Genomic DNA, 17377 nt, shown 5'->3' on the forward strand with positions numbered 1-17377 from the left:
TCTGTACACACTATCTAATTGACCCAATCTATATCTAAACATTTTTTAAAGTAATTTTTTAAACCTCACCTTTCGTTTTAATCAACAACGTTCATTGAAATTTGAAATTATACACAATTTTTTTCACTGGGCTTATCGATTCACAACTGTCCACAGGTGATGAGAGGCAGTGTTGATCACATCATGGAGCAACTGTCTCGTCTAGGACTACTGTCTACTGCACAAAGCGACCGTGTCAGTTGTCTGCTGAACGGAGCCCGCACCACGGAGATGTCCTTGCGCGAGGAGCTGGAGGGCGCGACACTGCTGCGTGACAAGCTGGCGACTCTGAGACGAGGAGTGGTGCGCGTGCGACGCGACCAACAACGGGCTGCCTCGGTGCTGGACCAATGTGAGGCTAGTCTGTGTGAAAACCAAGACACAGTGCAACAGGCCCTCGTCAACTGCCAGGTGAGTTATGATTGATTATGTTTAACTAAGGTGTAATCTAATAACTCACTTTTATAGAAGTAGATAACCCATTGATATGGACGAGCTGTAGTCAATTTTCATAACAATATAGTTGATTGAGCCTCTCACAGAGAGCGTTCCTGTTGAAAATGTGTTAGCTTCCCAAGGACTTGATAGTTTAATTGACCTTAAAGATGTTATAGTTTACAATATTTTGTACTGAGAGTTTGACTTGGTTGAAAAATTGGTATATTCAACTGAAATCAGTGCATTCAATCGGATTTTGTGTTTAAAATGCATTAGCCTACCTATAAAACACCTTTAATATTGAGTGACAACTCTTCTGAAATTAAAGACACAATTGGTTCTTCTGGTCTCGCAACAACCTCATGATCTAGAAATTTTTTTTTTTATTCCTCCCAGATGGACTCTGTCTGTGATTTAATTTCTGAAACTACTTATTTACTAATTTTTTTTAAATACCATACTACACTAATTTCTTTTTGTGACACCGTACTTATTAACGTTACTTGTATTCCCTTAATGTACACTGTTTTCAAATAGTTTCAATAGTCAATACGGTACAAACATCTTGCTATCCAAAGTGCAGCCTTCAACTTATCTAGGCTTGTGTAGCAATGAGTCAGTAAGTGACATGATGAATGTCTATCTCAGGGAGTGGAGGAGACCCTGACTCTACAGTGGACAGAGCTGATGGCGTTGCGTCAGCTACTACACACATTGCCATCACGTCTGCGCCTGTCTATGAGTCCAGTGCGGGTAGAGAGGGAACTGGCGCAACTACAGGACGACCACAGCGAGCTGACGGCTCGATGCAAGAATCTGTATGGCAGCCTGGCGCAGAGGCTAGCACTGTGGCGCAGGTAAATACATCTTTTCTTTGCGTTTTTCTACCTCAATCACACTTTTTACGTTTTTGTAAGGGTTTTAAACCCTGATATTGTTAGTGTCGACACCATATTAGCATTTTACATTGTTTGCCTAGTAGAAAATAGGTCAAATAAGCTTGGTCAAATAAGCTTGGTTGAATCAGTATTGTTCAGATTTTATGGCAAGTTCTATTACAATCTCTTTGGACTGAACGTCTTTACTGACAATGAGCAACATTTACAACAATGATAGAACATATTTCTTGGAAATTTACTTGATTTAATCAGGAAAATAAATTGCTTGGTGAAAAAAAACCTATAAATCCGTTTTACTTTCCAAACAAACCCTATTTTCTAAAAGCACTGGTACCATAGTGTTATATTGTTGTAATTAACGGTAAATTGTACATGAATATGTTTTAGCCATTGATTGGTTCAAGGAAAATTCACCAATCTATGTTCACAAATTCGGATTTCCAAAATGTTTGGACTTTGAAGTGTTGATTATAGGTTTGCTGTGTAGCCAAGCAGACAGTATCTTGTTATGTTTGATTCATAACAAGGTTCTAACTGTACAATTAACTGTGTGTGACCTATTCTTCAACTGCATGAATTAAAACATTGTGATGGATTAGTGTTAGTTGAGGAATTTGTATGTTTTCTAACAGGTTGTGACTTGTTGCAGGTTCTACAGTCAGCTGGAGCTCGTACAACAGTCAGTGAGAGAGACCGACTACATGATGGAGATTCTGGCTGTGCAAGGCAAGGTGGACTACGAGCGACTGGTCAAAGCTACTGAGAGACTAGAGGTTAGTGTAACACAAGACATTACTTCTAATTGATTGAAACTAAAGCTCAAGTGTGTTAATCTATATCATACAGAGGTGCCTGTCTTTGTCTCTGTTTATCTGATTGTTCCAAGTCAGAAGACAATTTTTTTTAATCGGTAAAAACTGCTGAACCAACTGGACTGATATTCTACACGAAATGTTGAAACTGTCCAACTCAGTGTCTGATAAAGCTGGATAGCTGAGTGGATTACTCGCTAAAGAAAGAAAAGGTTTGCCAGTTCAATCCTAAGAACATGTTTTGAAACTGGGCCCAGCTGATTTTGATCGTTGACTATTGATAGGACTAGACGTTTAATTGTTTTTAAGAGTCTTCTTCACCCCTGCGAAAACTGCTAAAAACATGCCTTAGAAGTCCCTTGCACCTGATGGAATTTGTTAAGATCTAATTTTAAATTGTTTTCCCCTACAGATAAATGTTGGTTCTAGAGCTGTCATACCTGATATAGGTATCCAAGAAAATCAGTTGTTTAAATTACAAAAAATCTTAAAAGTAATGTAAATTGAGTTACTTCTAAACATTGATAAAACTATAATTTTTCTCATTTTCAATTTGTTGATGTATAAAAGCTCTAATATTCAACTTCATCGCTACCAAGTTTCAAAAAAATCTGTTGAAAACCTGCGTCTGGACCGAGGGACAAAATTTACATGTTTTGTCCCAAAAGCGGAGAGGCTACTGCGCTACTAGCCTTTTACAAAACTTGGCTCAGGCGGCAGATAAGTCACTGACCCGTCGCTGTCTACACACGTGTGTTTACAATGTTTTCATAACGGCGCGCATACTAACCCCGTGCTACCCGCCCATCCACACCACCTTCCCCCACAAGGCTATACGCCTAAAACCCAACTACACCGAGCGTGATGAAGACTCTAAAGTCAAAATGGACGTAGTTGAAGTGAGCCACCGACAGATTGCTCCGACGAAATTACTAATATCTATTATATCTGTCAAATATTCTGACTGTTTAACCAAGTCAAGCTGAAGAGACTACTTATTGTAAGCTGTAGCATCTTTTATTTCATGTCAACCATATCAGTACCGGTAATAAAAAAATGCAGTAGAAAATAGAATTTTAGACACTAGCACAATCTGTGACTGGCTCACAGAATTACATTCTTTTTTTAATACAAAATTTACATCAGCTAGTCTATAGATGGGATTTCTACAGTATCTAAAAGGTAAAATACACCAACTTGATCATTGTGCTTCTCTGCAAACTATATAAAAGAACTATAAGGCTGATGTTATTCAGTATCATGCTGTCATTTCATTTATTCAACATTCATTGTTCTGTCATCCTCACCTTTATGCACCTTGGTATGTTGGCATTGCATAAATCCAATGTTAACTTATCTATCTAGTTCTTATAATACCCTCTGGCTATTCTGGCTTCGTTTTGTGCATGTCTTAAGTTTTGATGTGCCGATTGCTGGGAGTAACTATTATCCGTGGCAATACAAAGAAAAATAGTTAACTATGGTCAGTGTATCTTAAAAATACTCCCTCCATATACTAAAGAGAAAATTTGTTAATAAGTACAAGGATGAATTTAATTGAAACTTGAAACTAGTGTTGAGATATGTTTAACAACGTGCCTTGAAATTCTATTTTTTCCTATTAGAATAATTGTTCATAATTATTTTCTGTCCTGACTGCCAAAGATCGTTTTATCACAAGTGACATAATAGCTATTACCAGATGACAGAGCTGAATAACTGCCAGACATTGATTTAGAGATCAAATTATCTTACAATGCTAATTATATTACAATTTGCATACAATTGAACACACCTTAGAAGTGTCTTTGGGTAGTGTCAAAACTATATGAAATATTAAATCAAATTTGTTATGATTTTAACTTTTAGAAACTTTCTTTAAGTATCATAGTTCAAGCAAATAAGTCAAAATTAAGAAAAATAGAGGAACAAATCTATGTATTCCCATTTTTTTCAAAAATGTGTCGGGGAGGGTCCCCTAATGAATATATGATAGGTGAGAATAAAATCACCCTGCCGCTCTCTGGTGGTAGGAGGTGTAAATGCCCCAATTTGCGCCAGTGTAACTTTTACCTACATCTTATCTATTTACATATTTGTATATATTATTGAAGTAAATTTAATTCTCTACAACCTTCTTTCGGTCAATATTTCTGGAAATTAACAAGGAAGGAGAAAAATAAGATTTTAACAAAAAATGTGAGGTGAAAATTCTTTTCGAACATTTTTTTTTTTTTTTTTTGAGCGCGGATATCTCAGAAACTATGCGTCTTTCACTAATAATGTATATGATCAAAGTTGTAGCAAATTTAATAAGCTTTAACTTTTACACTGAACAATTTAAGCTACGACACGCCGTTTTCAAGTTATAAGCAAAAAAACCGCAAATTGGGGCATTTACACCTCCCACCACCAGAGAGCGGCAGGGTGATTTTATTCTCACCTATCATATATTCATTAGGGGACCCTCCCCGACACATTTTTGAAAAAATTGGGAATACATAGATTTGTTCCTATTTTTTCTAATTTGCTTGGGCTATCACTAATAATCTCTAATACGGTATTTATATCTATTAAGTATTTGGGATAGGATAAAAACACGATGAAGTTAAAAAAGTACCATAATGTACTAGGTGAGTCAGTGAAACGGAACGGTTCCGAATCAAGCTGACGGTGTGTGGGGGGTTACGAGAGTACAGGGGAAATGACCTTAAGCATCTAGACAAGTGTAAATTTCATTAGCCATGGAGCGTTGGACGAGTGCACAATGTGCATTTGGTGTAAAGGTATATTACAAAAACCCGGATAGTGTGGTTTGTGCTCAGCGCGCTTTCTGTTTTGGATTTAAACTACAGGATCCCGTGCCATAAAGGAAATAATGGGTGAATAACTTTGAAGCCACTGCTAGCATGACAAAATACTACAAAACAATTGCAGGATTTCATTTCAGACTTCAAAAATGTTTTCACAACCAAGGATGCCATTTTACTGACACTATATTTAAAGAATTATTATTTTAACGTAAAAATTAATTTTCACTCACGTACTTAAGATGATGGATGATTCAACAACCCCAAAACGTTATTTAAGAAATTAAGAGATTTTTGCAGATTGTGATATGACTGTCTCTTATTCTTGTTCTTTTGTTTTATTCACGCCATCAAAAGTTTTGCAGAATACCTTCCTCTGGACTTGAAAATCGTGTTAGTAAAAACTCTCATTTTAACTACTGTAATGTGGTGATCAATGTCATGACAAATGAAGTTTCTAGCAGGCTTCAGGGAGTGCAGAATTCATGTATCAGATTCATATTTGGCCTTAGACGTTATGACCATGTTACTCCATATTTCAACCTGCTTTCATTAATGAAGTTAAATGATCTTCTTGAATTTCACACTGTCTGTCTTCTACACTCCATTATCAATTGTAAAACTGCTAGGTATTAAACTGACAACTTCCATTTTATTTCTGACATCAGCACCTGTGCCACTAGTACAGGCTCTCTCCTTTTGTTTATACCAATTTACCGGTCAACAGTTTTTAATAAACCTTTCTTAGTATCTGCAATTTGAATGTGGAATTCTTTTCCTGACCATATAAAATCTATATCTGTGCTAGGTTTGGGGCAGAGCGTAAACCTAATTATTACCTAAATAAATTGGTTATTCAAAAATAGGATTTTTCCGTTATTTTATGAGTTTTACGGGAAAACAACATAAGTTACAATAACTTTTGAACCATAATTTTACAGCAATGAGGGATGTACCTTTTACTTAGAGTTAAAAGGACTATAAAATACAAAATTTAAATCAAAACCGTTTCAGATGTTTTTGTGCAAATTTGATTTTTTCTATAATTTTAAGGGTACTTATGGTAAATCACAAAAAAATTTAAAAAACGGAAATTTGTCTGGAGACCATGTGTTAGTACCGACCCACACGTACCAAATTTTATCAAAATCGGACCTTAGGTGTGGTCTGTAGCTCTTTACAAATTAACACATACAGGCAAATGAATACACATACACAGACATCACATCAAAAACCACATTTTTGGGCTCAGGGGACCCAAAAGGAATATGTCCACCCGAAATTCTAACAACTCGAAAATTTTTACTACAGTATAATAATAGTCAATACTTATCATCAACATTTTCCGTATACTAGGCTATGTAAATAGGGGGGAAAGTAAAAACAAAATATAAAATAAAATGATTAAAAATGTAATTAAAATTATTTAAATTTACTATCTTTAGAACTATATGACACTGAGACATTTTGAATGTTTAATAATGCTACAATTAATACTTTGCTAAACTTTTTTTGAATCAGTTTGACTCAGTTATCAGTTATTTGAGTTTTCAATATTTTACAGTTAATTTTCTCAACAACATAACATGTTGTTAAACACTTCCAAGTCAAATTAGTACTCAGAAATAGTTTGGTTCAATTTCGAAGAATAATATCAATTTTTTGAGATTTCATATTTATACAAAACATTTAACAATTAGATCCACACCAAAATGTGTCAACAGGTCAAGCAGGGAAAAATATTTGATATGATTTATTGTTTATTTGTCATCACAGAATAGAGAGTAGTTTAGAGAGTAGTATATTCTTTAATCCAAGGCGTTATTAAAAAAAACCAAATGCCAAAGACAGTGCAAACAATTTCTGTCAATACAGGTTGTATTTCATAATCGCTGCAACTGAATGGTAGTATACCTTAGCGTGTTATATGATTGATCGTACGGTAGCTGAGATGTGAGGACTCTAAAAAATTATACCGAGTTACCCAGTTAAGATGAGACTATCGCTATTTTTACCTCCGCAATATCAACAACCAAGACTGTACCGTTCGCCCACGGCTCGCGTCAAGGATGATGTCAGCAACCACGATGATCGCGATCAAAACAAACAACGCTGAGAGACTGTGGTACAGTTTAATCCGCGAATACCTTCTTCTCCTTCTCAGTGTATATTCTAGTACAAATAACATGGGATCGTTGAAAAATATCTGTGAATCAAACATTTCAAAAACCATCAACAAGTAAGTGAAATAATGTCCTACCCTCATTGCAGCGGCACTGAAAATATTGCACAACAAAATGTATTCTTTATTACACCGAGCTAATTTGAGCAAATGTGTTACATTAGACTTAACGAAATATTTTAATAACTCACTACCCTAATACACATCACTATACTAACATTAAGAGCATAATTAAAAGATTACAAGTTTTTTTCAAAAAATGTTAAGTACGGCAAACTGTTTCTGTATCTCGGAACTATTAAGGTCTTGTCGGGTAATTGGTAAAACATGCCTTACTTTACATAACCCACATAATTAAACACTGCAAATAAACTACGAAATCTAGCCTAAATAATACTACGATGATACTTGCCCAAAATAATAAAATATTACAACAAAAAAGCTTAAAGTTGCCTTTGTCCGCAGGTCGATCCTATTGTAATCCTTCACAGGAGATCCATTTCGGTGAATTATATCGCCATCATCAGTCCTCAGTCCTCAGTCCTAATACCAGTCCTTGAACTTCCCCATTACGGGTGCGTCTTGAAGTTTGTAGACACATACACATTGCACAAAACGTTACATTGACGATTAAAAATGAATAACTGCGCAGTGCGCGGTAGGCCCACTTATAATAGAACTCGGGACATGTAGACGTGCGTCGGTCGTGTGTCGAGCGCCTAGTCTCGACTGTACTACAAACCAACTAAAAAAATAGGACTAGAAGGAAAAGCAGCAAGTGGAAAAGTGTTGATGTACCGGTACTATTAAATTACAGGTTATTTGAGCTAAATTTTGAATCTGAAATTACTACAAACAGCTTGTTTACCATAACAATGTTTAGACTTGGGGTATCTTCTGCATAAGACCCACATTCATACTGTCAAAAATATATAATTCTTTATCACTAAAAATTCCGAAAGTATGCCTATGTTATTTTGTCTAGCGATTTTAACTTTCGCTTCAGATGTTAAAGTAGGTCTCAAGTATGTCAATCACCAAGCATAAAATAGATACGAGGTTTTTAATTTATCTTTTCCTCCGTGTTCCACTTTCTGGATTTTCTGCGTGCAAGTGTATTTTAGCTCTACACGCTATGGGACTCGGATGAATTCTCGTGTAAAGTGAACAATAAATTCACGTTGCTGCACTGTTGCGTTCTTGTGAAATACAGTTCATACAAATACAAAACTACTTGACGTGCATGCGGTATTGCGTGTAAATGTAAGACATCTTGTATTTAAAATACAGCATACAGCCGACAGCGACGCCCGCAGTGCGAAACATATGTTTGCCACTAGTGCCAGTGGTGCCAACGTGAAAAATGAAACTATGGAACCACTACGAAAATTATGGGGGAATGTTTGATATTATCGTGCATTGCTTGTTAAATTGTTGCATTTTTTGTGTATAGCTAAGGTGTTAACGTAATTGTTTACGATATTGTATAGTGCGTATGAAAATGTGTTGAATTCGTTACATAGTCGAGGTTTTAAACACGATTTTTAATACATTATAAATTACATGTACTGTAATTTGAAGTCAAATCTTAAAAAAGCTTAAAATTTCAAACTTTTTACTTTTATTTTAGGAATCATAATAATTATTTATTTCTGACGTGTTGCCTTCCGGATTACTATTCTAGAGCTTAAATACCTTATAAATCAAGTTTATAAATACTTTATGCTGAAGTTTATAAATCAGCAACGATGATTTGAGAAGCATAAATTACTTTAGCACCATAAAAACTCAGTTAAAATGAATTAAAAATAAAATACTCGTGCGTGCACGATAATTCTGGTACGTCTGGCATCACTGGTTGATGATACATAGGTCGTCCAGCTTGTTATCACTTTATCAATACCATAGTGTGCCGGTATTGACTCAAGTCGGTTTTCGTTGTGTCGTCTGCTATGTACTGATTATATGAAACTCCGTACTTTCTTTACAACTTGTAACATTGTACCATAAGAATACATTACGTAAGTATACATTTAATTGGTGTTGGTCTATTTATGTTGTGAAAATTGCACATTTACATTGATATTTGCAATCGTATGCTGTGTTAGTATCGTTTTCTGCACCACAGTTATTTTATTTTTGTAGTTTTCAGCCTATCAATGTTATAGTAACTTTCAATCTAAAACAAAACATATGTTACGCATAACATGGCATCCTATTGTAATTGAACGGTCTGAATTCTGAATGTTCGATTAAAGTGTACGATAATAATAAAGTCTACAGTTGGAGCCAAAGTTTACAGTTATTTCGTTAGCTCAATGACCAGATCGTAATTTGTGACTTTTTTAATTGTTTCGTGGAAACAGTTGTGAAAAGTAGTTTCCATCTTAAGATATCGTAAAGTGCCTGAGCAGTTGCACATTTTCCACTCTCTGGTTAGATTCTGCTTACCCAAATAGGACACTACTGTTATTAAGACCCCTTTTCACGACCTAACAACCTACCGATCCAAATTTCTATTGTATTTTTACGTTGGAATACATTTTCACTCGTTTGACTAGCTAAAATTTTAGTAAGATTAGTTAAACGCGTTTTTGTGACAATTTTCTTCCTTTGTCGTTTTTTTGTATCGTAAGCGCAAGTGCAAGTGCTGGTATCAAACAGCAGCAAAGTATTATAATTGCAATATTAACATGAGTTTTAAAAGATCGGGGTGGCCCCGTATAATTTGCTCATTTTATCGTTATACTCTGAATACCAAGTAACTCAACTTACAGACTCTTAGCAGTGTTACTGGATTTAGAAAAAACTGTTACACTACTTCTGAGACGCGTAAGATCTATTTACGATAAAGCCTATCAATCCCTGGTTAACGATAAAAGTAAAACATTTTTGCTACCCACACACATTCTGTTGCTTTAGAAACTGGTTTTAAATTTGTATCCATATCATCCTGACGATCCATTGTGGAGACTGGAAATTTCCTCTAACTGATCCAGAAGAAATTGCCTCATTGTTGGTTAGATACGCAGAGCAATTTAGAACTTGAAACTACCTTGACATTCACTTCACTATCTGATGTAGTACTCACGTCGATAACGGAGCGTTCTTTGTTGAGATTTTCTGCAGATTTTACTTTGGCCCTAATTGTAAAGTTATCCATCGTTTCTTAGGGACTAATCAAACAATCATTTCTCTCAACCATTGGATATAAAGGCGTGTAAGATATGAGCTGTAAGCTTGAAAATATATTCGAGTGTTGCGTTGTTTTATTATCTTCAGCAATAAATGAGCTGTTTTAAAAATAAATACTTGGAGAGCCGTAGACAAATTGTCATTTTAGTACAGTAGGCTTCAAAGCTCGTTTCTGAGATATAATTGGTAATTCAATACTAGCCTATTTTTCCTTTTACAGATAACTTCGTAACTGAAAATTGCCGTTTAATAAAAACTCCATTGTATAAAAAATTATGTGTTTGCTATATGGCAATAATTAATTATTAAATGAAAAACTACTAATAAATCAAAACTAATATTTATTATCTTTTTCGTCTCTTGTTTACATTCTGGCTGTGGTTAAAGTTCAACTGAAGGTAACAGCTACTAAATAAAAAATTATCACTTAAAAAGTTAGCCTTAAAAAATTATGAAAATTACCTTTTCAAACACATTCTATAAATAGTATAAATATATCAAAGGCTAGGGGGCGAATTCTTGTAGGAAGTTTACTTTTTACCTAGGTACCAATCGTCCGTGCGTTAGGTCACTTTATCTTTTAAATGACACCTCAATAATATTGTAAGTTAAGTAGGACGGGTGAAAAAGCAAAAGGGATGTATCAGAGAAACCCCATTTTGTATTTAGTATACAGAAGATATAGATAATACTTTTAAAATAAGATTGCAATAATTTTCTACCAGTGTCTGAAGTTGTTTTGAATCTCTCTCAGCCCCAGACTTTATATTTAGTTCGTCTGTTTTCTTACAGAAATAGAGGCCTATAATAACACGACTCTCAACAGCGGCAGTCTACCACAGATTAGATCGCACTAATGTGTTTGTGTAGGGCTGTGTTTCTCTTAGTGTACCTTTTGGTGTAGATACTTTATTTATGTCTTAAACATAAATTTTTGTAAATACCTTGTAGAGATTTACAGATTTGATAAATCAACTGACAGCAACGGACTTCATCTACTTCGATTCTGTGTAGGTCTATTATTTTTCTTAGCGCTATGTTTCCGTGTGAGTGTATGTTATTAAATTATGTTTCTAACAACTCAATGGGTTTTGGATTTTAGGTAATGTATTTCTCTTTTATATTGTACTCCGGTTCAGTATATGATAGAATCATTCATTATCTACCTAAATATTATGCAATGTAAATATTTTAACTACTTACAGTTTATGCGTATTCTGTTCAATTTTCATTAGAATGATTTACATAATTGTTAGGTAATTTCTATAAACCCTATTACCTACATTAAGGTTTGATTTGTTTTTAAATCTTCTAATATATGTTGATGTTCATGTAAATATTTTGACAACAGTGCTGTGGTAAATGTAATGACGAAGTTAAATGTGTTTAGGAAAATACTCTAAACACTAAACAAATCTTAAAATCAATCTTTTCTTTTTCTCAAAACAATCTGAAATACCTTGGGTTTGGCCGAACACGAACCACTTTTGAAAGCTGTTTATTTTAAGATTAAAACTTGGCTCCGCCGAACCTGAATGTATTCTCAACGGTGTAACGGACAGTGAGTATCAAACTGTCTGTAAGGTGAAGGTGTGAGATGGTGGTTTCCGTGCGTGCCACAACCTTCCAACTTCATACAACCTTCCATTATTCTAGACAACGTTACGTTGTACCAGACAATATTCATAATTTTAAACCGTTAACAGTGCCAAAAACGTCTAAACATAACTTCAATAGACCTCCTGGGTCATACAACGTCCCCCCAACTTCAGACTACGTCCCAAAACTTCAGACTACGTCCCAAAACTTCATACTACGTCCCACAACTTCAGACTATGCCCCACAACTTCAGGCCACGTCCCACAACTTCATACTAAGTCCCACAACTTCAGACATCGTCCCACAACTTCAGACTACGTTCCACAACTTCAGAGACAACGGTCCACAATTTTAAACTACGTTCCAAAACTTCAGACAATGTCCCACGACTTCAGACGTCGTCCCACAACTTCAGACAACGTCCCCCAACTTCAGACAACGTCCCACAACTTCAGACCACGTCGCACCACTTCAGACCACGTCCCACCACTTCAGACAACGTCCCCCAACTTCAGAGACAACGGCCCACAATTTTAAACTACCTTCCACAACTTCAGACAACGTCCCATTACTTCAGACACGTCCCACTCCAGAGCCCTCATCATAGCTTCTGAAACACACCACAACACCAGACACTGTTCCCTAACACCGGAACGATTCAAAGCACAGGTCAAAGTACCAAATTACCATTGCTAATTGCGCTCTATAGACGTTTCAATGAAGTTAGAATAGAAGACAAAACCTGTTGTGTTTAGTAACATTTTTACCAGCATCGCTTATTTCCTGTTCCGTGCTGTTGTTTTCACGCTGAACCTTGTCTTCGTTGTAGGTATTGGAACTGAATATGTATACACGGTAATTGCTTGTTGTCAATTATCAACTCATTTCGCCAAAAAGCTCGTTATTTACCTTTAACTGGGGTTCGCCTGTTATCTTTTATCAGTTAACCCTAGGTGGACGAACTCGTATTATTGATAATCGACTAAAGTTTTGTTTTCATCATTGGTTGGAGGGTTTTGTTGATAGAATTTTGTGTTCTTTAGAATATTTTACATCCAGCCTAGTGAATATCTTTATGACTATAAAATGTCTTTTAACACAACTGTTATTTTTGTATAGTAAAATGATGTGTGTGCTCAATGCGTTTTACAACTTGAACTCTCTCTGGTGGTAGACTTAACATAAAATGAATTCAATACTTCCTAGAGTGTCCTTTTGATGGTGATATGAGTTAATATAAGTTGAGGCCCATTTTTTTTTGTGAGTATTTCCGTTGTGCACAACTTTTATACAAAACGACGTTCGCTTATACTTACTACTTTTGCTCAATAACTTAATCCACGAACAGTTTCTAAGTTTGTGAAACCATTTTTCAGATTTCTTGGTGTAACTCGATCATTTAAATTCGCAGCCAGTAGAGCCTTCAGTTCTTAGTTTTTTTTGTTTTTTTTTATGATCAGAGCATCATTTCACAATTTTTAACATAAATAGCACCACCCTGATCATCACACGTTGGAGTTTTTCGTAGTCTTCATTTTGCCAATCCTTGAGTGTTTTGCTGTTCCTCCCTTCGCAGCCTGACGTGTTCGTGATATTTGAGTGGGTGGCGAGCCCACAGGATCTATCCGCACAGGCTTCGTATTCGGACTATCGCAGTCTACATTTCTGCACTTGTGTAACTGCTCCTCAATTTCCAGTTTTCCCCTGTCCCCTCTCACTTTACAGCCGACACGTTCGTAATATCCTAGTAAGGATGCTCTAACCCTACAGTTCTGCAGTAACCTCACGTCTGTTACAGGGTCTGTCCGAGTCGCTGGGTGAGCGAGAGGTCCAGCTGGAAGGTCTGCGGTCGGCCGCCGAGCCTCTGCAGTCGTCGTGTTCCCCGGAGGTGGCCAAGGAGATAGAGGCCGCGGTGACGGAGGTGGTGGCCGCCTGGGAAGACACGGTCACCTCGCTGCAGGGACTGTGTACCAGGTACCAGCACGCTGTGCAGCTGTGGCGGCAATACAGGGAGGCCAGCGAGGCGCTCAGCACCTGGGCTGATGGCGCTGCTGACGCCGTGGACAACGTTGACCCCAAGCTGGCGGTGCAGCATGTCAAGGTAGGTTCAGCACGATATTGTTGTTTTCAAATTATATTCTAGCATCGCTAAGGACATTTTGTTTGTAACATCGTGCTAATTATTTCCACTAGTAAATTTGGCTACATGCCGTCCTACTACAGTGTACTACAAGCCGCGGCTCTCTAGAAAGTGGCTTGCTTATTGTTTATGTTTGACCAACTACACAACTTCTTATTTGTAAATTAATTTGGTTGTAATGTTTTTTGTAAACCGTATCAGTATTATTTTTAATGACACATGCATTGGAGATTCCATCATATTTCATTTCCTTTATTTGTAATAATGAAAAACTAATTGGAAATGCCAAGTAACCTATTTCACTTTTGTATGAACTTCATGTCCAACTGTGTCGACCATTGTGAACTACTACGTTGATAAAAAATGTCATTGAAGATACGTAATCGGAGACGTGAATATATGGGAGTTTCGCAGAGCTATGGATGGTCGCAGTGGTACAGTGTGTTTATAAAAGACTCTACACTTAAAAACCTATATTTTACCACATCAAGCTGGGGTATAGCAACTATCAAATTCTATATAGAAAAATCATTTCAAGTTTTGGTACTTAATAATGATTTTAACTAAGATTGATGGGTTTTGCAGAATGTTTAAACATTATCTATTTTAAGCTTCCTCTCCTTTCATTATACGATCGAGCTTTTCTAAGTTTGTAAACAGTTTGAAAATGATGTTTTGAAAGTGAAAAGTAACGATAACGTGTAAACTGCCCGCCATCATTCACAGCTCCGACACCCGACAAGGCTCGCTGCGAACTATCTCAGCCTAGCAACACGTAAAGATTTCAAACACTTCCCGACGTTCACAGGAATTTTATAGGCTTTCGTCAACTTGATGTAAAACAGGATCATAAAAACGGGTTTTCTCGTCAGTTTTTAACCGTTTTTTATCAAATTTTGTACATTGTTTAAAAATGTTAAACAAAATCTTAGGTCTGTCTGTTATTGTTATTGTATGTGTATTGTTCCCATCGTTGATCAATTCTCCAATGAATGCTTGTGTTTTCGGCGTTATTTGGTGTTAATTATTTTGATTTTCTGTTTTCTTTAATTTCAATAATTTCTACGGATTAGCTTTGTTGTTTAATGTTTTTCTTACTGTTTTTCTTCAACTTAAAAATTTATTTTATAAAATAAATGCTGCAAATCTCTCTTAATAAAGCCATGACTATTCATATTCTATTATTTGATGCTTTTGACAATACTAACTGTATGAGTAATTATAATTGTGTTTGCCGTGGAAATTAATTTGTTAACGTATAAGAACGCGTTAGTAAATTGATTAAGTTAGTTTTTATGAAATTTCGCAATTGTCATATTAAAATTTTTTATTCATTTATCAAATTAAGCATAAAAATTTGACTTAAAATAAAATGATTATTACAATAAAACTAGGTATTGAACTAATAATTAAATTGTATAGCCTACATTAATTTTCGAAATCCGGAAAATCGTGAAATAGTTATCAAAACCGAATTACATATGAAGGAAAAGTCCCACTTTAAGGAAAGTCGGGATTTTATTGTTACGACTAAATTTGTTTCCACTTTGGATTCGAAAGAACAAAAACACAGTCATTTGTCTGACGGTAACACACCTGGGTACATATTAATCACATACAGCCCCATTTATCAGTCTGCGTTTAGATTTTCACGATTTTTACTATCATTAGAAAGTAAAGTTTTAACATCTTTGTTGCAATGAGCGAGTTGTTTACTTTTTCGTAGCAATGTCGACATATTTGGGGTTTTTAGATTTTTACGATTGGGTTTAGTTGTAATTAAATAATTAGTAGAATTTCGTAAATTTTGTTTTTAAAATATGATACTACTAAATCTACTTTTGATTTAACTAGCTCTAAAATTCCTCATTGGTTAGATGACTATTCAATTATCTCAGGATCGCTTACATAATTCAAGTATCAAAGCTATACAATTTTTATTGAGCGTCTTCTCAGCCTAGTGGCTAACGTCTCTTCACATGTAACTAAACACGTTTTTAATTATTACTCCAAACTCCCTTTAAAGGATATTTTGAATTTTCTATTACGAATTCCACAGACATAGACAGTCACAAATGAAAACCTTCCCATTAGCTTTTAGTGGTATCATCTACTCCAACCCAAATTTATTCATCAATGTCAAATCTGAAATAAAACTAAAAACCCTGTCCATAACTCAACATAACCTCGTTTGTGTATTTTGACATCTGAAGTCTCAAATTAGGTTGAGGTTGTAAGAATATCTCAGTGATGACGTCACTAAGATGGCGACCTCGGGGTGGTTTTGTGTTTACACTGTGAGTCAGAGGAAAGACAGGTCACAGATCATTGGGTGATAAACCCTTATACCGAGTCAGGACTTTCGACAGATTAAACATTGGACTATGCTAATTTTGAGTAAACTCGCTAGCCATTCCCTGACGTTCCAACACTCAACACTCAATATGGAGATTTCGTTGGTTTGACTGTTTAACACTTCATTCTGATCTAGGAATGGACTTAGTGTGTATACCTAAAATATTGAACATCTCCTTACCGGAAGGTGTCTAATTTTCATGAAGGTCAATAAACATGAATTGTTGTAAAACTAGTTTGAAGATTATTTTATTTAATAAAATTATTTCAATTAACTTTAACTTATACAAAGTTAATATACGAGTTATACAGACGATAAGTTTGAGAAATCGCATGTTCCTTCATTTTGCTATCATATTTAATATGTACCTATGTTTTATCGACCATTTTAGCGTGGAATCGGGATTTTTTTCTCAGTATTGTATTGTATTCGAACCCAATGCAGTATAGCATTACAATTGTAAGTAATGCCATCACTTAAGCTCCTATTATTTCTTTCAGATTTCATGCTTAGTGTAAACAAATTGCAAACCGGTTCAATTTCATTTTAGCTATGTAGAAAAAAGTTATTTAATTAATTGTATATCAGCTTTTATTTTAACCAAGATGCGAAAAATATCAAAACCACGTACGCAACAAACCACGCTTATTTGGCAGAAGACGCCGTCTCAGGGTCCAAATTGGCAGAGATTTCAATGGGTTTATAGTTAGCATTGAACCATTACCTTGGCCGAATTGTGTTGAAAACGTGAAAATAAAAATGTATTTCAAATAATAATCCTAAAGTGGTCTAGATTTGAGTAGTATTTTCTCCACAACTGTTATGTCGAAATATTTTTTAAGAAAAACTATGTTAAAATATTTTTTTAAACATTTATTAGATACATAGCTCATTTTTCTCATTTTTT

At 35.4% G+C, this 17377-nt stretch overlaps 1 protein-coding gene across 1 annotated transcript in view; it reads left to right on the forward strand.

The window, feature by feature from the left end:
• Positions 1 to 17377, forward strand: part of LOC128986733 (titin-like) — a 94897-nt gene that overhangs the window by 32847 nt on the left and 44673 nt on the right. Inside the window, exons 17-20 of the mRNA XM_054407238.1 lie at positions 157 to 450; positions 1126 to 1334; positions 2026 to 2149; positions 13773 to 14075. Of these exons, the coding sequence (XP_054263213.1) occupies positions 157 to 450; positions 1126 to 1334; positions 2026 to 2149; positions 13773 to 14075 (930 nt within the window). The remainder of the gene's footprint in view (positions 1 to 156; positions 451 to 1125; positions 1335 to 2025; positions 2150 to 13772; positions 14076 to 17377) is intronic.

The sequence above is a fragment of the Macrosteles quadrilineatus genome, unplaced genomic scaffold (genome assembly GCF_028750875.1).
Source record: "Macrosteles quadrilineatus isolate MER2022 unplaced genomic scaffold, UCM_ALF_1.0 Scaffold_2__2_contigs__length_208266976, whole genome shotgun sequence".
Lineage (NCBI taxonomy): Eukaryota > Metazoa > Arthropoda > Insecta > Hemiptera > Cicadellidae > Macrosteles > Macrosteles quadrilineatus.